This window comes from Chlorocebus sabaeus, chromosome 3, assembly GCF_047675955.1.
Source record: "Chlorocebus sabaeus isolate Y175 chromosome 3, mChlSab1.0.hap1, whole genome shotgun sequence".
NCBI lineage: Eukaryota > Metazoa > Chordata > Mammalia > Primates > Cercopithecidae > Chlorocebus > Chlorocebus sabaeus.
In genome coordinates this window covers 80,404,199-80,427,050 of record NC_132906.1, presented here as the reverse complement: position 1 = coordinate 80,427,050, position 22,852 = coordinate 80,404,199, and the positions used below count along the sequence as shown (strand labels likewise).

Below are 22,852 nucleotides of genomic sequence, written 5' to 3'. Positions count from 1 at the left end.
TACCCACACTAGTATTTTCCTGAGGGCACACAGGAAGCAGAGGTGCTGGTCACAGGTCAGAACCACCAGTGTCCAGCAAAGTAGTTTGGAATCATTCAGAACTAGCTGAGGAGACTGCCTCGTCCCCAAGTCTCCAGGAATGAGTGACCAGTGACTTCTGGAGGGAGCCTGATAACATGGGGGCTTTAGAAACCCTTGCTGGAGTGTCCCCTTCCCCCCGCCCCACCACACACACACCACACAGAAAATGAAGACTACAGACAAAGTTGGTTGTTTTGCCTTAAAACGTCAATATGTTGGATTGTGGCGTGAGGTATTTTTATTCCCTTTGTTAGTACTGGAAACCGTCTGGTACATCTTGTAAGGCAAATGATTAACACACGTCAGGCTCTTTGTCTGTTTGCAAGTTGCCGTTTCCAGGTACACCAGTCCGAGCTCCACAGGGAGGGCGTGTTCCTGGTTCTCAGGTGGGCAGGTGCCATGGTGCGGGGCACTGGAAGGAACTGGGTTGAATCGGCCGTCGCCTCAGCTTGAGACTCTTGTTAGAAAGGACTTAGGAAAACCAAGGGAATGGCAGCCACCCCATCACCGTCGAGAACAGACAGATGTTTCCCGAGTGGGGGCCTGAACCATTGGAAACCACGTTCCCTGTGCAGTCTGACTGACACTACCCCATGCCTGGGGGGAATGAGTATAAAAAGGTAAATGTTTTTGAAGACAGGCACGATATATACTACTAGAGAATGCGCAGTTTCAAACCACAGTTGCAGGAGGATATAGGAATAACGATAGGTGCCGGGGACTACGTACCATGATTTCATAGTGCTCTGCAGCCAGCACGCTCACTAAACGCTCATCACGGAACATACCACAAATGGCCCTGATCAATGACATACAGGTTTTCATGCTTGTGACACAGACAGCAAAACACCACGGCTTATCTTCCCATTGTGTACACCACTCACAGGACGGTGACAGTCCAGGGATTGCACTGGATCTCGGCTTCTCTTAACAGAAAACAACCCTGCTACGGTTTGGAAAGAGTTACCACTTAAAACGATTTGGTCAACTTGCACCAAGAAGTCGGTCGGGAACGGGTGTTTTCAGGTGAGCGTGAAACCCCGCAGTGGAACGCGGTGTGCTGCAAATTGCTTAGTAATCAGAGAAGTGAGTCCTACTAACTTCCTATTATTACAAAAGTAGAAAGACTGAAAAAACGAAATCTGAAAATGATCTCATTTGCTTAAGGCTGCACCGAGTGTATTGCAAACACCAGGAAATCCACTTTGTAAAATGCAGCAGCCAATAGGTGAAAATAACAAAAGTTTCTTTTTTTAGGGGAAAAAAACCCAAAAAAACACTTGCCCTGTCTTGTGTTGAACGGATGTGTGTGTGTTTCAGGGGCAGGGTAGAGGGAAGATGTCATTTGGCACTCTCGTAATGACAATGTTTTAATACTGGCACTAGCTAAAGAACAGCGCCCCCAGCGGATGCCAGGACTGGAGGTGGGAGCGCTGTTCATTCAGATGCTGGGAGGACGGGGTTAAAAAACGCGGCTGTGGAGACAGGAGAGCTGCTGGGAAGCCATGTTTTTGATTTTCAGACAGGTGTTAATTTTACCAGGCTTCATGAATACAGAAGAAAGAAAACGTCTTCCAGGAAAGCAGCCACTGCGAAAACGAGTGTGTCCGGCCATCAATACACGAGAGACTCTTTGTGACTCAACACATGGGCCCTCGAGGCAGAGCTGGTGGCACTGCGGATCACTTCCATCCACCTGCAACACGGGAACGTCAGTCAACTTTTTTTTTGTTTGGACAGACTCATGACGCTTCGGCGGGCATCGCTTACGGAAACACGGGGTGAAACCAGGCCGCCTTGTTGGCAATCTGCCACGTCAGCAGGAGAGCAAGGGAACGCCCAGCACCCAGGCGTTCCGTACAGTGGAGACCCACTGGCCTGGGCACTCATTTACTATGGAGCTGTAAGTTCCTTGCTGAGGTGACACTGCCCACTCCATTGGAGCAGTTAGGAGTGAGGTGGCCTCGGCTGTTGGGGAGAACGCTACCTCCTATTTTCATGGACACTGCAGAGAATGGCGGGGCGTGTCCCATCCTGCTTAGTGGAAGCTCCCCCTTTGAGACAGGGTCTGGCTGTCACTCATACTGGAGTTGGGACTACAAGCCTGCACCACCACGCCTGAATCTCCATTTTATATGTTTGTGTATTTGCTCTATACCAGCGATTCTCAAATGGGTGTGATGCTGTCCCATTTGGTAAGGTCTGGAGACATTTTTAGATGTCCCAACTGAGGGGTTGCTGAGGACATCTAGTGGGTGGAGGCCAGGGATGCCGCTGAACATCCTACACGATGCAGGCCGGACTCCCCAGATTACCTGGCCTGGTCCCAGGCCTTTCAGGATCTGGACTGCAAGGCTGGGCCCTTTGCCACAATAATAACAAAATCCCAACTCGGTTAAACCCAGCTCTTGAGCCCAGTCCCTCAAACTAAGTTTTTCAGTCCAGGATCAGATTTGAGAATGGTTCTTCTCTCGGTTCCTTTTTCTAGTGATATTGCTTAGGAAGGTGCTACCTTTGGATATCACAGGAGTTTTAAACTCTGGTTTTAAAGCATTGTGCTATTTCCGTAGAATTTACTGGGAAGTGCGCATAATTGGCCCTGCTGCTTTAAAAATCCCTGGGAGTTCAGCATCAGCGAGGGATCAAACTGCTGTTCTGTCCCACAACATGGCCGGCAGTCCCTGAATTGGGGACTCCCTGTCTGGTCTGCAGCCTGATGACCTCCCTCCCCGCAGGGGGTGGCTCAGAACAGCCTTAGGCCTGACTCTCATTTCACTTTCATTTCTTGGTTAAATGAAGTCTGTGGTCCCTGGGTCCCATGACACCATGTAGGCAGTCTCACTAATAACCCTGAAGAGTTTTTCCTTCCTCATACGGTCCTTTGACCTGAAACAGCATTTCTGCCATAGCCCTGGCAGGACCAGCGTGACTAGTACTGCTGCAGCCACAGACTGCGAAGTCTGAGGTGCAGTTTGGTTTTTGTCATGAAAGGCTTCCACTGGGCCTGGGTGGGTAAAGCTGGGTCAGCAGAGGCCGGTGTAGCGGCACCCACTGGGGCTTAGCTTCATAGTCCCGTACACACACATCAGAGATCTCCAAGCAAGCTGTCTAGGGCCTCAGCCAATGCCGCGCAGGGTAAGGGCCCAGGGAAGTCGGGACCCCACTTTCTGCCCTGAGAACAGAATCGCCTGCTGATGTCAGGCAGTGGGACCCCAGGTCTAAACACTTCAGTTGGCAGGGAAGGGTGGGGCCATCTCACTCACTGACTTGGGAGCAGAGCCCTGTGCCTGGGAAGGGGGGCAGCTACCTTTCGAACGTGTACTCGCTTTCCGCCCTGAAGTAGTAGACGTGGGACTTGAAGTGCAGCTTGAACACGTAGTCTTTGTGGATGTTCTCAGACTCGGAGGGGATGGTGAGCGAGTAGCCGAGCAGAGGCAGGCTGGCGAGGGGATGATTGTCCTGGAAAGGGGAAACAAAGTGGCTTTTCGGGGGCAGCTTCTGCTGCTGGGCCTGGCTGCTGCCCCACATCGGGCAGGGACTCCGGGAGCCCAGACAGTGCCACCCTCGGGCGTGGGCCTGGAAGGGATCATGGGAGCCCGTGTTGGCCTGTACATGATGGCCCAGGTGGCAAGTCCCCACCAGGAGTGAGCTGTAGATAAAGCCAACCCCCATTCCTTGTCCCGCCAGAAGATAGGTGGCCCTTTCTAGGGCGGAAGTGGTCCTTCAGTGGATAATACCAGCCTTTCCTAGAGCTGAGGGCCTCAGGTGGACGGGGGCCCCCCGCCAGCATCCCTGTCATCCCCGTGACACCTGGCTGGAGCTCAAGAGGCCTGAGTCCTTCCAGAGGAGGGTGGACCCCTCACCTCCTGCTGCCACCCACCCTCTGTGTGGCACTTACCTGGTGTGACTTGTAGAAGAACAGGCAGAAGTTTGTGAACACCACCCACAGCTTCTGCCACCCGTTGCTGTTTTTGAATTTCCTCAGCAGGTTCCCAGACAACTGATTCTGAAAGGCAAGGAGGCCTGTGAGAAGCACGGCGGGTACATGCCCCAGCTGGGTGCGGAGAGCAGCTCCCCTGCACCAGGGCCCTGGGCTGGAGCATGTCCACGACTGAAGGCTGAGGCCTCGCTGCTCCCCCCTGTGTGGGGAGACGTGGCAGGTCCTGGCACCCTGATCTCATCACTTCCCCTTGTCATTTGCTGTGGGGCATCTTGGGGGCCCTGTGTCCCCCGTAAAGACACGCTGAGGTCCTGACCACTATTACCTTAGAACGCAGGCGTATTTGGAAACAGGCTCGTTGCAGGGTAACTAGTGAAGATGAGATCACACTGGGGTAGGTTGGGCCCTAAATCCAACGGGAGTGGTGTCCCGAGGAGAAGAGACACCTGGTGGGGAGGGAGCGGGCCCTGTGACACCGAGGCAGAAATGGGGGTGCAGGACCCCACGCACTGCCAGCAGGCGGAAGCTGAAAGAGGGAAAGATCCGTCTCAACAAGCTCAGAGCAGCAGCACTCATTTTGAGGCGCTGGGCACCCTGCGCAGGAGGTGGGGCCTGGGGTGCTGGAGCGCGGCTCCCACATGCCCTCTTGTGGCCCAGGAGGCAGCCGCAGCCCTGCCCACCTCCAGGCTCCCGGCTGGCCCAGCCCCTGGAGCATTGTTAGGATGCACTGCAGCCCAGCTGGGGGCAGGAACAGGCACCTGTGTCCATGCTACCCCCAAACAACCCTCAGCAGGCCTGACACGCTGGTGGCTCATTTGGTCGCTTTGCAAAAGTGACATCACCAGCAGATACTCAAAGCAGTTACACCACCTTGTAAAGGCACTTAATGCTACTGAATTGTTCATGTAAAAATAGTTGGCTAATATTGTGGTATGGCTATTTTACCACAACAAAAATACGGACTTCTGAGTCTGGCTCATTCCATGTCTCTGGGTATCCCGTCACTAAGCTTCTGTGCTGGGATCAGTCTGGTGTCCCTGCCCTCCAGTTGCTCAGGGTCCAGTGGGAAAGATGGACACTGACAGTGGGTCCATGAGGGGCTGCAGGCTGTGGAGGCCCCCTCTGTTGGCGGAATGAGAGGGACCCTGCAGATGGGGGAAAAGGGGGTTCCAGGCCAGGCCCTCCATCCTCCTCCCCCAATGGCAGAAGGGAACAAGAAAAGGCAAGGCTCCAGGTTCCCCGAAGGTCCTGGTGGTGCCCGGGCTGGGCTGATGCCCGTGTGGCATCTTGGGCCATGCACCGTGGGGCAAGGAGAGTGGCACACTCCCCTTTCCTGTTTTCATACTGAATCACAGTTTTCACAGCCAGCCCCCCCTGGGGTTCATACATGTCACCCATCACAGCCTGGGCCCATTTGTTTCCAAAGCAGCTTCCTTAGAGCTCTCCAGCTTCTGCCTGGCCGTTCTGGTAGCCTCTGGAAACCTCTTCATCAATAGGCACATCCAGCAGCCCTTCCTTGCTCCCCACCACCCAGCGGCCGAGCCTCCTGCTCCCCCCGCATTGGGTCCATCCTGGCCTCCAGCATGTTACAGGCCCTGTTCGCCGCGACTCTCCTGCCCTGCACTCGGGAGGCCGAGGCCATGCTGGGGGCTCTCAGACCTGTCTCCATTCACTGCCTTCACGAGAGGGTCAACATCCTTGTCCAGAACCAGACCAGCCCGCCCTGTCTCCTCGTGGCCCTTCACTGGGGCCTCCGCTCCTCTCCCTTCTTGGCCCTCATCCCCTCGGACCCTGCTGTGGGTTGAACGCACCCCCCAACAAGACAAGCTCAAATTCAAACCAATGGTGGCCTCATATGGACACAGGGTCTCTGCAGATGCGATCGAGGTCAGGTCACTAGGATGAGCCCTAAGCCTAACGTGAGCCGTGTCCTTAGAAGAGGACATTTGAGCACAGATGCAGGGAGGACAGTTGGTGACATGGCAGACCGGAGCCCTGCGACATGGGTAGAGCCAGGGACCCCCGAGGAGAGGACTGCCGCAGCCACCAGATGCTGTCAGCGGCGGGGACATTTTCCCTCAAGGCCCCCTGAAGGAACCCACCTGCCAGCAGCTTGACTTTGGACTTCCGGTTTCCGGCACTGTTAGAGATGTTTCTGTGGCCTCACCCAGTCTGAGGCTGGTGCTGTGTGATGCCACGGGGAACAAGTATAACTCCCGTGCCCGCCACTCCCTTGCTTCCGTGTCCCTTCCCTCCTCCCAGTCCTGTCTGCATTCTGTCTGCTGAAGAACCTCCCTGCTGTCCCCCGTCTCGCCACTCCAGCCTTAAAAAACAACTTGCATTGTTTTGCTTCCGGCCCTTCACTGGCTCTAGTGCCCACGGGCTGGGCAGCCCTCTGGCCATCGCAACATCTGACCCTCCAGTGGGAGCCCCCAGACCTGCTGGCTTGCCCACAACTTTTCGCAGAGGCCATTGAGTCCACACTGTCCCCAGAGATGCCCCTTCCTCACGTGTGCCTGCATGAGTCAGATGGGAGCGGGAACTGGAAGAGAGGCGGGGCACAGGACTGTGGAGAGGAGGCTGTCGGGTCAGGAGGAGATGGAGCTGCTTCATCCTCTGTCATGCAGGGCGGAGGCCCTGGGGACGGCTCCTCTGCGAGTCAGCCAGCATTTGGCGTCTGGCACGCGAGGGCCGCCTGCCACTGACGCCAGATTGACGCCACACACCTTGGGAGCGGGCTTTCTGGCAGGGATGGACACCTGCAAAGTGATGGAGCAGCCAGGTCCCCGACTGTACTGGGTGGTCACTGCCACGCTGAAACCCCACTGGCCGGTGGCTCACTCTCCTGCTTTCTGCTAGGGTCAGCAAACTTTTCCTCAAAAGGCGGACGGCAGATACTGCAGGCCAAGGGGCAAAACGGAAGACATTATTTAGCAGCCATTAAAAAAATGGTAAACTCATTCCTTGTTCACAGGCCGTAAGCCATCAGGCTGAGGTTAGATCTGGCCGGGGGCCAGTCTGCCCCTGACTCAGTGCCTTGACCTGATCATGCACACGGAAGGCTGCGACCATGCAGATTTGTTACCCAAGAGCTGGGCTGCAGGGGGCTCCGGCCACCTGGATCCCACTTGGGTATTTCCTGCCTTGTTGAATGGCCTGGGTGCCTCCAGGTATTTAAAAAGCTTTGAGGCCTATGACAAATAGGCCTTCAGAGTTGTACACATTGCTGAGGTCAGAATGAAGCAAGGTCAGGACAGTTCCTCCCCAGTGGTGGCGCCACACGTCGACTGGCTTCGTTTCAGACACACACCCACAGGTGAGAGCGGATGGGCCTCTTTTCGCATGAGACTATCACGGGTTCTTCCCTGCTCCTCCGCCTGGGGGTCTCCTTTCCTGCTGTCATAATCCCCATACCCTGGGAGAAGTCTCAGACTCGCAAGCTTTGCGCAGCCTGGTGGAGGTGTGAAGCTGGGGAAGAACGTTTAGCGCTCTTCACACTTGGGCTGTCAGGAGGCAGAAGGGAGGCCCGGGGAGGGAATATTCACACCTGCACACTCAGGGGAACCCTATGGGACAGAGCCTTGTATGTGGGGCCAGCTGGGCTGTGCCCATGGGGGAGCCAGGACCTGCACCTTGGATGTGTCCCCTTGAGGATGTCTTCAGAAGCAGACCTGGGCTTAGAAACACTGGCTTGTAGCAGGAAACTCAATAAAGGCAGGTCTGAGCAATGGGGAAGGTCGTTTCCAGGGAATAAATTCCGAGACTCCCTCGAGACCCTCCACGAAGCACTGCTGGCTCATTCCTGCTGCTGTTGGTTCTAAGAGCCAGCAAACTCCTGTCCCGGCCATAGTCTCTTATGTGACACTGTTTGGACCAGGCCTGTGTGGGAACTGGACCTTTCTGCATTTTAGAAGGTGAGTCCTGCCTGTACCGCAGCAGTCCCGCAGAGGGCGTGGGGGCAGAGGTTCCGCAGTGAAACGTGGGCATTCACATAGAACACGATCACAATGATGGATGGCCTCGCCCCAGCTCAGGACAGGGTCCACTGCCAGTGAGAGACGAAGAAAGCTTTCTTGTTTTAGACCTTCATGGGTTTGAAGTGTTCTGAAATACAGCTATGGGCCTGGGCTGAAGAATGTTTAGGGAATGGGTATTTGGAAAGGATTCATGATCTGGGAGAGACGCCATCTTCAAAGCCAGCTTTCAGGTGGTAGGATCAGAAAGTAATACCTTGAAGTGAAAGGCTGAGAAGCCAGGCCTCCCTGAGCACCTCCTGCCTCGCCCCTTTCCTCCCCCAGGCAAGCCACAGAAACTAGATCCCCCTTCCTTAAGGCAGGTCATTGAAACCAGAACCTCCTACCCCCAAAGCCAGCCACAAAACCAAAAACGGTGGCCCTAACCTTTCCCCACCGTTCTGTGTCACAGCTGGCTACAAACTCACTCCCCAGCCCACCTTGTGTGAGAAGAGGGTCTAAGACCCCCACTGTGGAAAGGGTCCCACCCCACACCCAGGAGCAAGGAACGCTGCTCAGAGAGGCCAAGTGAACCCCGAGGGGTCCTGCTGGGCTCCTTTCACCCTCCGGCATTAGCTCTCAGCCTGCCCCATCAGCTCCACTCGGCCACCCGCTCTTCACCCAACCGAAGTGTAAAAATGACCGTTTTCGCCAGACCTCTGGGTCTTCATTCTGAAGGCTCCCATGTCACGTAAAATAACGATGAAATAAACTGGTCATGCTTTTCCCTTGTTATCCTGTCTTTTGTCACAGGAGTGTCTGCCGTGACCCTCACGATGGGGAGGCGAGGGATCACCCCCTTTCTACCCCTCCACAGGGATGGCTCTCAGAGCCTGCGTCCCCTTCTCCCTGGGTTCTTCCATAAACCAGGACACTGGCTTTGGCTGGCACCTGCTTGCCATCATGCAGACCCTCCTCCCGCCCATGCACCCGATTCCCGTGGGCGGTTCAGGATGTGACAGCCATGGAACTGTCCAGTAGCTGTGCCCTGGGCACCTGTGTTCTAGGCTAACTGCATGAGAGGCAAGAAAACAGGTGAAGAATGAGAGAAAACGATCTTACGGACGGCAACAGGGACTGATGAGCACCAAGAGACATAACTGCATTTGCGGGAGGTTGGCGCCCACTCCACGCCACCTGCAGGGATACCTGCGGCAGGCTCCAAAGGGGGTCCAGCGTTGATCCTTCCCTGCTTAGCCACCGTGGGTGGGTGGGGCCACCCGTGGTGCCAGCCTCCCTCAAGGTCCTGGCCCAGAAGTTTGCCTGGGTTCTGCCTGGGCCAGCACAAGCTGGGAACCAGAGCTGCCCTGCCCCCGTGTACCTCCACTGCGATGCTGAAGTCCACCATGGAGACGCTGGTGTTGCGGTGCCAGCACACGTGCACCATTGTGTTGCCACGGTGCGGGGCCTGGCGCTCCAGCGACGTGCGCGAGGCGCTCAGGTCATCCTCTGACTCCTGGTCAGCCGCGGTGGCTTCATCAGGGGACTCTACAGGATGGGGCAAAAGGCAGCGCTTCGGATCTTTCCTGCCAGCACCCCTTCCTGATACCCTCTGAGGTGCTGGGATGTTGGGGGGCTCACCGCAGTCATGCCCTATGGTACCTAACCAGAATCTAATGAGGCCCCCACTGAAGGGGGACGGACCCTGGAGCCCCGGCTCCTCCCGGGTGTGTGGAGTACAGCCCTCACTCTGGGTGTGGACAGCCTGGTGGTCTCTCCGTGTGACAGGGGTAAATGCTGCCCCAGAAAAGGTAACTTCCCAGCTACCTCGTGCTGTTTTCAGGTGTTTTAGGAAAATGAACCGTCTTGATCTTTGGCTTTAAACACAAATGTAGACCACAGATGTGAGGCCCACCCGATGGGGTGGCTTTAGATGCAAAAATGCTGTCCCTCCATGAACCAGACCCCAGCATGGGCAGGCTGCCCTGGTCACACTCACTGTTGTCAGGGGGGCTGCTGGCCAGGAACTCGGGGGCGGGGCTGCTGCTCTTCTCCGCCAGGTCAATGGCCATCTGGATGTCCTCAACCCACTTCTCCATCTCAGACCGAGAACTGGAGACAGAGACGCGTCAAGTATTCAGGCTGCAGCATGTCAAAGGGGACACAGGCAAGGGGCGGGCTCCCGAGTTACCTGGCGGCCACGATGATGGACTGCCGCTGGCCCCGGAGGGTCAGGCAGTGGGGCACCCCCCACTCGTCTTCGCTCTCCTCAATCTGTGGGCAAGAGAAGATAACGTCACTGTGAGGGACGTGATGCACTTCCAAACATCCTGAGCTGGCAGCCAGGCAACTCGGAAAAGGAGGGGTGCCACTGAGCCGGGCTCAGGAGACCCAGAGCCCCCACAGAGGGAGGAGGCACTCTGAGTTGGAAAAACCAAAATCGGAAAGGCGACAGGAAGATCGCAGCACGCTGAATGTTTTTGGCAGAGCCCACAAACTTCCCTCTCTCCAACCCCGGAGGACAGCGTGGGCACCAGCCAGGGCCACATCCCAGGCCCAGGCGCCCTGTACACCTGCCTGCCAAGGGGGACAGGAGGCAGCCCCGAGCCAACTCGGGGGAGGATGAGGCGGCCGGCCCAGCTCCAGGAGGGGGCGCTGTCATTCTTGTGTGTGGCGAGGAATGTTGGGGCCCCTGGGGACAGGCGCAGGCGGTGGGAGGCGAGTTCATGCCAGACGGCCTCATCGGCTTGCCCCTTCACTCGATTCTCTAAGGAAGGGACCCGCACATCCCGCGTGCAGGAGAAGGAGCCGTGTCCCCAGAGCCCCACTAGAAAAGCCCGAGAAGGCTCGATCTTTTAGGTGAAAGAGTTGCATGGTCTTCGATGGTCTTTGAGCCCAGGTCTCCTAACCAAGGTGACACTGGCCGCCCTCTCCTTCCTATCCAGTCTCTCCCTTCCCCTCCTCATCGCCGGGTCAGCAGTGCCCGTGGCCCCTGAGGACAGGCCCTGGCCTCAAGCCTGCGCCATACTCACCGTCATGCCATAGAGCGGGAGCTGCCCGTGGACTTTAAACTGATTGGAGGCCGTCAGCCCCCGGCTCGTGTACAGCAGGACGTCGTTGAACTAGAGGAACCAGAAGTGTGTGGAGGTGAGACCACGTGTGGACAGCAGGCCTCCCTCCAGCCTTCACCGTCCTCATCAACTGTCCTCAACTGTGCCTTCACTGTCCTCAACAACTCGGGCCTGGGCACCTCTGGCTGCTCCTCCTACACCCCAGGTCCCCCCCTCGGGGGCCTTGCTTGCCCAGGTGACACGATCCTTGTGAGGACGAACCTCTCTCTCCACTCACCAGGAAGAACATGCGCTGCTGGAGCCCCTTCCCCGAGAGCTTGCTGAGGCTGCCCAGGCGGATGAACTCCTGCAGGGGAGACAGACCGGAGGGCTGGCCGCGAGCATGCAGACCCCAAGGGCTGGTGTGCAGACCCTGAGGGTTGACTTTATAGCCCCTGAGGGCTGTGAGTGTGCAGTCCCCGAGGACGGACTGCGAGCGTGCAAACCTGCTGGCTTCCTCCCACCTAGGTCCCCTGCATGGTGGAAGTGACGGCACTGAGCTGCGATTCACTGCACGCTTGCTCTGCCCCAGGTGCTGTGCTAAACCCTCTCTAGGGATCACCCGTCTCCTTCCCAGGAAGGTACAGGGCGGGTACCACCAGCAGCTGCCCCAACAAAGGATACTGACGGTCGGGTTCAAGAGTGCCAGGGCCTGAGGACCATATGCGTAACCCCAGGGTCCCCAGGGCTCCCCACGGTGAGGGAGATTAGAAGGACCCCAAGCAGTTCTCAAAGAAGAAGGCGGCTATAAAAAGTGGCAGCAAGGGACCCCTGAGGACGGAGAGGCCACATGGGAGCACTGTGGCTGGAGGAAGCTTCTCCATGATTTAAAACCCTGCTTCTCAATGAGCAGGAACTGCATTGAGGATAAAGGAGTGAGAGGCAGATGTGTCCAAAGCACCTCTGCATCCCGAGTGACATCCCCCCCGGGGCTGTACACTCTTGAGGGCATGGATTGCAGGGGCGCAAGCACTTGAAAAACAAACAAATGATCATTTTTCAATTGTGGTGGAATCCGCGAAACACTGAGCATGCGTGGCCTTCGCGCATTCACAAGGTAGCCCCACCATCACCACCGTCTACTTCCAGAACGTGCTCCCTCAGGGGTCTCCGATCCCACCCTCCCATTCTGCTCTGGGTTGACTTGAAACAATGAGTGGATGGGAGGCAGCCTGATGAGTGAAAGAATCGGGGGATCATCTGAGCTTAGGAAGGAACACCCCAATTCCGTCTTCACCTTTACTAATACAATGGCCTCCTCTCTGGAGCACATGGGATGCGCCTGGCATGTCCTAAGTATGGAGTCCTAATAAGGGAAAAGGAGCCAGGCTGGTGGGATCGAGGGAAAGCAAAAAGACAAAGCAGAGAAGCTATACAGGTCTGCCTTTCTTCATGGTCCAGGACACAGCCCTCCTGCACAGATAATTCACCATCCTCCTGCGCCCAGCTATCACCAGACCCTTGGCTGATAGAAAAATGCAAGTGAGTTCGCGGCAGCCGTGGCGTTATCATACTGCACAAAGCCCTTGTTGGCACACAGCACAGACACCACCTGATGAGTCCCCAGCAAGCCTTTGTCTGCTTGCAGTCACTTCCTCTCGTTGTTGCTTTCTGGCAATGTATTTTCCTACTTCTCTAATAAGCCTGCCTTTATCTATAACCGTCTTAGTAAATGATTCTTACCGCCTGCACTGCCAGCCTCAGAGAGTCACTGATCACCTGCAACACTGAGTGATTACAGGAGCTCCAGACGTGAGCCTGCACCTTCAATATCATTATTCCCATGTTTCAGATAAGGAGACTGAGGGGCAAATGATTAAGAAACTTGCTCACGATCACCTGGTCAGTCAGTGTGTGACAGAGCAAAATGCTTTCCATTGTGCTGTGGAATGTAATTAATGCCACTATACTACGTGTACATTTCATCTCTTCAATTAAATGTAGGTGGGGAAAAGGAAGATAATTAATATGTATCATGTCATTTTCACATAGCACATCTCATTTGATCTTAATGACCTATGGAGGAGAGGCTATGGTCTCCATGTTACATGGTCCCCTGCCACCCCGGGTTCCAGTAGAGCAAGACTTTGAACCCAGGGCCACCTCCTCCAATCCAAGGCTCTTTCCACTGCAGTGGAAAGTATTTCCTCAAAACAAGGAATTCTTTATCAATGGTCTCTTCACCATGTAGCATGATATGCTAAGTATTTTATACCTTTCAAAGCTGAGAGAAAACTACATTGATTCCGCAGGGCTTTTCTGAGGGTTCTGTGTGGATGGGTAAAGAAGGTCATTAAGTGCCAAGGCCCGGCAGGATCTTCTCACTAGCAGAGCTGAGGCAATCCCAGCTCTAATTTCTGCCCGTGCTTAACCGCGCCGCTCTTCTGACCATCTCTCACAACATGGCTACTGGGCAGTTTTGTGATGAGGCTTCCCGACAGAAATGCTCCAGCACACGGAGAGCTTCCCTCCCCTGCCCTGAGTTACAGATATCAAGTTTCCAGGGCAGCTGCCTGTCGGAAAAGACTAAAAGTCCCTGAGATCCTGGATCCTGGCCTGCAGGATCAGGCAGGCCCGCGGCAGATCAAAGCAGCTACAGTGAGTTGTCTCTTGACCTGGGTGATGTAGGGTTTGAAATGGGAGTGCCACAGGGTAAAGATCCCAGAGAGAGATTTGATGAGATGTAGCAACCGAATAATATGTTTGATTCCTGAGTGATGATGGCTTCCTAGGAAGGGAAGTGGAGAAGGCAGGTTTTGTCCCTGTCCTCCACATTGTCACTGGCCTAGAAGGAGTGTGTGTAGGAAGCCGTGTTCGGTGGGGAGACCTGCATCTCAGGCAGGGGCTGGGGAGGGGAAGGCGACAGTGTCAGTGAACTTGCATCTCTCCTGGACTTGCTTTCCAGCTAAGATGTGGTATTTTAATTTTGAACTGAAATTAAATTAGATATAGAAGATTGAATTTTAAAAAAACTCTTCATACCTGCATGGGAATTCCTAGCATGATTTAATGCACTGACTTTCCGGCTTTATTACTATTTACCTAATTCTTTTTTTAAAATTTTCCATTTTCATTTATGCACATTTTTAAAAAATGAAATAAGCAATCTGAAATCTTCTGTGGGATACGGTAGGGGAAAAGGTAAAGAAGCGAATCACCCTGTAAAGAGAAAAACAGAATATGAGGTCAGAGGATTGCTTTATCTCCTCCGAACGTCATGATTCCGAACTGACGACACTGTCGTGTTTTTCCAGTTGTCTCCCAGGTGGATGGAAAGAGGACATTTTGCCTTGCAAGTGTCTCTAGTCAACAGGTTCAAATGTATGTCCCTCCGATGCCTCCTTTCTGCTCCCCCCCTGCAGTGCATTGTGAGGCCACTGCTGCTGCTTACCCTTCCTGGGACCACAAGATTGTCAATGCCAATCAAATCTTTCTTGAGTTCGTGCAGCTTCTGGAAATTCTCCATCTTGATCATCGTACCGTGGAGCTGTGCCACCATCTCCGTGATCTCTGCCAAAGCGGCTGTGAAGGAAAGAGACACACAGTCTGCAGTGGGAGAGGCAGGCAAGGGTCTTCCCCGAGTAGCTGTCAGCTCAGCGCTGCGGGGAAATCACTCCGGTCCTTCCATAGTATTCAAAGGTTATCATTTGAGCAAAAACAGTGTTATTTCTCTATAACAAAAATTGATAGTGCATTTTCTGAATTTGCTTCCCTTTAGCATCTTGAAACGGTAAGTGACCCGTGCATGGCTACGTGGCGTACAGCTGTCCTTCAATGAGACGCACTTGTTGGCTTAGAGGGGAAAGACACGGGGGAAGAAGACTGCCTTGAATTTTGTCCCTGGGTAGACTTTTCTTTTCCCTCCTGTTACTCGGAAAGAACAAGGCACAGTGAGCACAAAGAGGCCATAGAAAAATCTGGAGTAAAGTCGGCATCTCTTTGAGAGGAGGTGTAATTGATATTGTGAAGTGTCAGTATCACTCCAGGTAACTAACATTCCACCACACCCCAGGTCTGCCTTGTGTGGAAATTACACTGTTTGTCAAGATGGTTGCGAAGAATTGCTGCAGAATTTAAATTTTTTTTATTATTATTTGTTTGAGACAGAGTTTTGCTCTTGTTGCCCAGGCTGGAGTACAATGGCACAATCTCGGCTCACTGCACACTCTGCCTCCCAGGTTCAAGTGATTGTCCTGCCTCAGCCTCCCAAGTAGCTGGGATTACAGGTGCGTGCCACCACGCCTGTCTAATTTTGTATTTTTAGTAGAGAAAATGTTTCACCATGTTGGTTAGGTTGGTCTCGAACTCCTGACCTCAGGTGATCGACACGCCTTGGCCTCCCAAAGTGCTGCAATTACAGGCATGAGCCACCACAACAGGCCTTTATTTTTCAATAGAGGCATAGCTCCCCTATACTGGTGGGCATCCTGTATTTAAAAGGAGCTAGTGCCTGATTAATACAAGCTTGGGTGGCATGCAAGTCCCCAGTGGCTGACAAGCTTGGGTAGTTTGGTCAAGAAAAGCGAGAAATACTTGTTGACTGAACTTCAGGCTTCAGAACACTAAATACCTCTTTGACCGCTTCCCCTAGCATTTCTGTATTGGAAGGGAAGCATTTAGTTTTCTTGTTTTTTCCCCCAAGGATGCAAGTTAAATTCTCCCAGGCTCATCAGAGGATGCAGTCTCAGCCATAGTGATAAATCCCAGGCCTCGCTAGATCTTCAGGTATTACCACCCAGTTTGGTCCAATAAACATTTACTTGGCACCCAGTGCTCAGTGGCAGGGCTCGGGGGGAGTGACGGGGTTCTTAGAGGAAAATGATGGAATGATGGCCCCCTGGCCCCCAGTGCTCATGGGCAGGGGCGTGCTGGGAATAGCCCTTGGCACTCAGTATCCCTCCAGCTCTGGAAATCTAGGCTCCTACAGTGCTGCCACCTCATGCTTTAAGCTAGCTAGTACTTTCTTCCTCAATCCTCAAGGATAGCCTATCTCCACTGGGTACTGTTTAGAGAAATAGCAGAATGAAACTGGATCAGTCCACCAAGGACAGTGCCTGCAAAACCACACACACTGCTCTCACCCCCATGGGCGCTAGATCTGAGGAGTCCTCAGAGCCAAGAGAGGCCCTAGGTCCTTTCCTCCGGGCTCGGCCAACACACAGGCAATGCCAGTGTGACAGGACAAGGCGGACAGGAGGTCAGCTTAACATCAGGTGCCAGGCACAAGCTGAGGCTTAAAGGACAAGAGAGAGCTGGCCAGGAAAGGCCAAGGAGGTGGTGGCCAGGACTCTAAGCAGAAGGAACGGAATGCGCCAAGGTGTGGAGGCAAGAGGCAGCATGGTTTTTGTTTTTAGAGACTGGGTCTAGGTCTGTCGCCTGGGCTGTGGTGTGATCATAGCTCACTGCAGCCTCCAACTCCTGGGCTCAAGCGATCCTCCCACCTCAGCCTCCTGAGTAGCTGGGACTATAGGTGCATGCTCGTAATTTTAAAATTTTTTGTAGAGACAGGCTCTCACTATGTTGCCCAGGCTGCTCTTGAATTCCCAGCCTCCAATGATCCTCCCGTCTTGGCCTCCCAAAGTGCTGGGATTACAGGTGTGAGCCACCACCCTTGGCCAGCATGGTTTGTTTTAAAGACAGATGGTCAACCACAAACCACGTCAGGAGGCACTTGTGTTCCCCTTCTGTGAACTGTCACTGTGTTAATTACTTTGTCAAGTCGTCTACATATTGGGTTGCCTTTTTTAACAACTAATTTGTAGGAGTCCGCCATATATTCTAGATATTAACAATGATTTTTCTAGAACAAGCCTGATATCACTGTTTCCCTCCTTAAAACGCTTCCTGTTCAGCTTCTGCTATTAGGTTACGGCTTTGCAGGGTCCATGGGGTGCAGTGGGACGTGGCTCCTGCTTTCTGTCGCAGCCTCACTTTGTGGCTCTCCCTGTGCCCTGCACGCTTTTGACAATGTTCCAGTCTCTGTCCCCTCTGAACCTGAGCTGGTGGTGTTTCTAACTCTATTCTCCACACCCTCCCTTCACCCAGGAAAACTCCTATTTACATTTTAGCTCTGAACTTGGACACCATTTCCCTTTGAGATTCCCCCAACACCCCCCAGTGCCCCGGCTCCAACTGCACCGTCCACTTGTCTCTCACGGCCCTAGTGCAGGGTCGCCACTGCCCAGGTACCTGCCTGCAGACCCTCCAGCAAGTCCTGTGACGTCAGGGGCCACACTGTCCCTTCTCCCTCACACGCCCAGTACAGGTTTATCCCTCACCCCCTTCCCACCCTTTCCCCACAAGTCCCCAAAGTCCACTGTATCATTCCTATGGCTTTGCATTCTCATAGCTTAGCTCCCATTTATGAGAACATATGATGTTTGGTTAATACACGTCCCTTACAAAAGTGTATTAACCAAATACAGCTGGGGTGTGAGAGCTGGCCAGGCCAGGTCACGAAGACTTTCAATTTTAGCCTGAGGCAGTCAGCTGTCACCCAGGTTTTAAGCAAAGATATAAGAATATGGATTTTTAAAAAAGATGACACGTTTGGGCAAAGAATTGGAGGTGTTTGACATTTCAGGCAAGAGATAAGGGCCTTGCCCTCCTAGTGGGTGTGCAGATTCGGGCCACCTGTGCGACAGCCACCTACGCAGGGCCAACTCCACACGCTCAAAGGCCAGGTCAGGAAGTGCAAACACTCACAGACCACACGTGACACCAGACAGAACGACTTCCGTTCAGAAGAGCAAGCGTGGCCCCGTGGGAAAAGCAGGGTCTGGAATGGGGCTCTGACCTCTGAGTGACCCTGCAAGTCCCTTCCCCTGAGTCTCAGCGTCCCTATTTGTAAAATGGGATAATGCAATTGATCTAAAGGGGTCATTAAAGGAGTAACGGTGTGAGCATTGGCACAGTATCAAGTACACGGTACCTGGCCTGGGGCTGAGCAAGTGTGAGCGGGTAGGACTGTCCATGAGATAGAAGGGCAGGACGGTGGTGACCATGGGTTCTAGGTATAGGTTCCAAATTATTTCCCTCCCAGCTGGGTGACTCTGGGCAGGTTCCTTAACCTCTCTAGTCTCGGTAGTCCCTGTAGGTAAGACGAACTCACCTGTGCCTGAGGCTTGGGAAGAGTTAATACAGGAGAGGTGCTTCTTATGGCGTCAGGCACATTACAAACGCCCGGCAGCAATGAGCAACAGGATTTGTGACAAGCTATGTTCTGTGGCCATGGTAGAGGGATGAGTTTCAACCATGTGGCTAGAAGCAAGCTTCCTGGGTAAGGGCTAACTGTAAGCGGAGTTCTCTAGGGATCTTTGCACAAAACCACCCGGGGACGGAAGAAGAAAATGCACACAAGAGGGAAAGGACGAAAGGGGTCACGATGATCATTAGCACCTTCTTTACTGTCAAGGTGTGGCTGGGCGTGGTGGCTCACGCCTGTAATCCCAGCACTCTGGGAGGTCAAGGTGGGTGGATCATGAGGTCAGGAGTTCGAGACCAGCCTGACCAATATGGTGAAACCCCGTCTCTACTAAAAGTACAAAAATTAGCCAGGCGTGGCAGCGTGCACCTGTCATCTTAGCTGCTCCAGAGGCTGAGGCAGGAGAATCGCTTGAACCCGGGAGGTGGAGGTTGCAGTGAGCCGAGACTACGCCATTGCACTCCAGCCTGGGCAACAGAACGAGACTCCATCTCAAAAAGAAAAGAAAAGAAAAGAAAAAAATCAAGATGTAACCAAACACCAGATCAGGAATAAAAAGCAGCGCCTGCCCTGATGAAAACCTGGGACCCAGCATCAGCTGGTCTCTCTCCCTGGGAAGCCTCTCCCTGGCTGGGCTCAGTCTGGGAGCACCCGGTCTGAACCGTGCCATGGGCACCTGGTGGCACAGGCTCCCGGCACTCACCTCGGCAGTCCCTGAAGTCGGCGTGGCTCGGCGGGTGGTGTTTGCACAGCCGCTCCAGGACCTGCTTGTAGTGCATGAGCCGGTGCAGCGGCCGCAGGAGGAAGGTGTTGAGCGGTAGGTAACACACTTTCTGCAGCTCGAAGTCCCTGCAGAAGTTCTCCAGCCGCCGGGAGCTCTTGATCCCGTTCTCCAGGGCCTCCAAGGCCTCGCTGTGCTTCCACAGGTGAGCCGCCAGGTGCTTGGGGGGCAACAGAGGAGGAGGGTCCTGTTCAGCTGACCGGGACACACCTGTGTTCCGCCCAGTTTCACTTGGGAAAATGAAGCGCAGCTGCGCTCTCTTTATTTCATCGATTTGTTTAATTCCCTTAAATTTCACATTGTTCATAGTTCACTCTTTGGTATTTCACTTAAGTTCTCAGGATGAAATAAAAAGGCCTATTAAGGTACTGAGCAGTTTAAAATACACATGGATCATAAAATATATGAGCTGTAGATATAACATCAGAGGTATAAATGTTCCTTTAAAATTGAGCCTGGAAAAACTGGGGAGAAATATATGAACAGGAGCTCCTTAAGGGGGGGCTGTGGTTTTCTTCTAAATGTCATCAGATAACCACCCGGGGTCCATCAATAAGCATTACATAGTTTTAAAACCACATTCCTGCTTCCCTCGCCCCATTTGCTCAGACAGTAACTAAGCAGCTATGTGAGGCCCTCCTCTGCTAGGTCAGGGAGATGGATGCGAGTCAGAAATCTCTGATGCGCCCTCACTCTCCCGGAGTCATGGTGGGGATGGAGACAGGGTAAGCGTTTGGATGACAGAGCATTAAAGGAGGAATGAATTCACCTGGGTGGGAGGGAGGAATTCCAAGGCAAGGACACTGCCAGGCAGATAGGGGGAGAGCAGGGGACAGGGGACACCACGGGACACAAAAGCCGAGGTTGCTTTCTTCAAGTCTCACATGAAGATCACCTCCTAGAGTGGGCTTGCTCTCTATGTGCTGGTAACTCCCAAATCTAAATTTTTATTTTTTGTGACAGGGTCTTGCTCTGTTGCCCAAGCTGGAGTGCAGTGGCACAATCTCAGTTCACTGCAGCCTCAAACTCCTGGGCTCAAAGGATCCTCTTGCCTCAGCCTCGGGCGGCTGGGACTATATAGGCTTGAGCCACGATGCCCAGCTAATTAAAAAAAAAAAATATATATATATATATATATATTTATTTATTTATTTATTTATTTATTTATTTAGAGAGGGTCTCACTATGTTGCCCAGGCTGGTGGTCTCAAACTCCTGGCCTCAAGTGATCCTCCCACCTTGGCCTCCCAAAGTGCTGGGAGTACAGGCATGAGGCACCACGCCCGGCCCAAAATCTAGATTTTTCTATCATGTATGTGGATGTATATTTGTATACATGTCTGTCTATAGATATAAAAGGCACAAAATGATGGAAGTTTTTGTAATTGACTTATTTTTATAGAAAAGCCTATGGTAGTATCTGGCACAGGCGAGTAGCCCAAGTCAGAGAGGAAAACGCAGCACCAGACCCAGATTTCTCATCCAGGCTATGGCCCAACCTCAGTGGCTTCTCCACACCCATGCCCCGGAAAGAGCTGGAAACATAGGCTGTCCAGACACCCACTTCCTCCTGCCTCACCTGGGGCCCCCATGTTTATTCTCTACCTTCAGAATGGGTACCACCACCAGCCAGGTACTCAGGACATTAAAACCTGGGGTATACTCCACATTCTTTCCTTGTCTGAACCCATCCCCAAGTCCTATCAATTTGTCCTCCAGAAAATGTGGGACCTGCTCTTGTCTTCTTTCCCATGGTCAGTGTTCTCATTCCGGTCTGGCATCGTCCACTGCTGCGTGGTCTCCAGCCCCTTCCACTTCACTGTGAGTTGAGCCCCCTGAATGAACTTTCTGCAATGCCACTCAACAGGCTCCTCTTAGGCCAGGATCCCTCTGACCTCTCTGGCACTGATGCTTGCCACTCACCCCGAGCCACCCACTGACCACCTTGCACTCAAATTTACCATGCTCTGGCACCCAGAGCCTCTGCCCACAGTGCCCGCTGCTGAGGACCCCCCATCCCTCGGGGTTACTCCAGGGCCTGCCCTGCTCTGTCCTCCTGCATCCTCCTGCACTCACTGCTGTGTCTGTCCACATCAGCCTTTATCACACAGCCTCCCTGCTGGGATGATTTCATGACTTTCTATTTTGACATAGACATTCATAGGAAGTTGCAAAGAAATATACAGGGAGGGACTGTGCACCCCTCACTCAGCCTCCCTCAATGGTGACATCCTGCAAAACTAGAGTACAATATCAACACCAGGAAATTGACATTGGTACCGCCCACAGAGCTTATTCAGATGGCACCAGTTATACACGCTCTTGTGGGTGTGTATGCATGTGCGTGCATGTGTGTGTCACTCTGTGCAATGCTATCACACCTGTGGTCCCCTATTTGATTTTGAGAGAGGGCATCATCATGTTGTAACATCCTGGCAAGTTGTCACATCCTTGGGGCCTGCCATATGCAGTGGGTGTCCAAAGGTCTTCCCTGTACATACTAAAGAGCAAACGAAGCAACGCACACACCCAGGCCAAGGCAGGGGTCTTGGGAGAACACATGAGTTGGCGGTGGCCGGAAGGCAGAGTAGAAGGTGAAGGTTGGGAGCAGGGTCTGGAAAGATGGCCTAGGACTAGAGTAGAGGCTTTCTTCATTAGGTTTAGAGTTTGGACTGCATTCTCCAAACCACAGAGAGCCAAGGGGGGCTTTGCACAGTCAGTTTTGTGTTGTATAAACAGCGACTCCAGCCATCATATAAGTAGTGGGTTGGGAGGCTGGGTTGGTGGGACGTGACTCATTGGGAAGCTGGCCCGGTCGCCTAGCAGGAAGAAAACAGAGAGCCAGGAGGAGCGAAGTGGTAGAAGTGTGAGAAGGAGGTACAGGTGGTAGAAGCGTGGAGCGACAGGCGATATAGGAAGGAATGAAGGTCCCCACTTGCAAAGCAGGTAAAGGTCAGGATGAAAGGCCCTTTCTTTGCATTGATTTCCAAGTGCTTTTGTGTGTCTGGATGGATGTGTGCAGGTGGACGTTCACAGCGTGGGCTGGAGATCCTGATTTGGGTGTCTCTGATTCTCTGGAGGTGGTTAAAGACCCTGGACTACCCTCCCTTGGTTTTGTGACCTCACTCCTGTGTGCAGAGGCTGGGAAGAGCCCATCAGGCTGAGACTGATGACAGCAGGTGAGTGCACAGGTCGGGGGTGGGAGTGGAGTGGGAAAGACACCACAGGCTCGAGAACACTCTAAGCATTTGGACAACAGCGCTGGCCTGGGCTTCTCACATTTCTGGAAACTTCGGCCGTGCCCCTCCATGCTTTATAGAAATTCTTTAAAACAATAAAAACAGCAATTTAAAAAAAACCACAACTAACTTCTCAAAAAGGCTGCCAGTGGCTCTCACAGCCTCTCCATCTATTTTTATTTTGCTTGCACAGAGCTCCATGCTATAAGCGCTCGTGGCATCAGCACACTCCTGAGATGCCAGCACAGCAGAGGAAGCCGGCTGAATGCAGAAATGCCAGCTCCCCAGACCGAGGAGAAATAATGTCAGGAGCGGAAATCAGGTGTATGTTTAGGTGGTCTTCTGCGCGGGGTTAGGGGAGGGGAAGGTGGGATGTCAGCCTCTGCGGGAAAGCAGCGGTGGGAGTTGGCATACAACCCGGAGAAGCCACGAAGGACACCTGCTGAACAGCACCACACTGTGGACTATCCCCACAGGTAGGGAAGAGCCTGACAGCTCTCTGCTGCTGTCCCCAAAGGCCCACACCAGAGTCCAAGCCTCCTTGA

General features: G+C 53.4%; 1 protein-coding gene across 3 annotated transcripts in view; it reads right to left on the bottom strand.

The window, feature by feature from the left end:
- Positions 1-270: 270 nt before the first annotated feature.
- The window catches only part of FARP1 (FERM, ARH/RhoGEF and pleckstrin domain protein 1), a 295,496-nt gene continuing 272,914 nt past the window's right edge, over positions 271-22,852 (bottom strand). For all 3 annotated transcript variants that reach the window (XM_038007719.2, XM_007960723.3, XM_073014449.1), the window contains 10 exons: positions 18,992-19,229; positions 14,476-14,606; positions 11,323-11,391; positions 11,007-11,096; positions 10,166-10,248; positions 9,974-10,086; positions 9,356-9,522; positions 3,980-4,087; positions 3,389-3,540; positions 271-1,777 (listed from right to left, as the gene is read on the bottom strand). In XM_038007719.2, the coding sequence (XP_037863647.2) occupies positions 1,696-1,777; positions 3,389-3,540; positions 3,980-4,087; positions 9,356-9,522; positions 9,974-10,086; positions 10,166-10,248; positions 11,007-11,096; positions 11,323-11,391; positions 14,476-14,606; positions 18,992-19,229 (1,233 nt within the window). In that variant the 3' untranslated portion in view covers positions 271-1,695. The remainder of the gene's footprint in view (positions 1,778-3,388; positions 3,541-3,979; positions 4,088-9,355; positions 9,523-9,973; positions 10,087-10,165; positions 10,249-11,006; positions 11,097-11,322; positions 11,392-14,475; positions 14,607-18,991; positions 19,230-22,852) is intronic.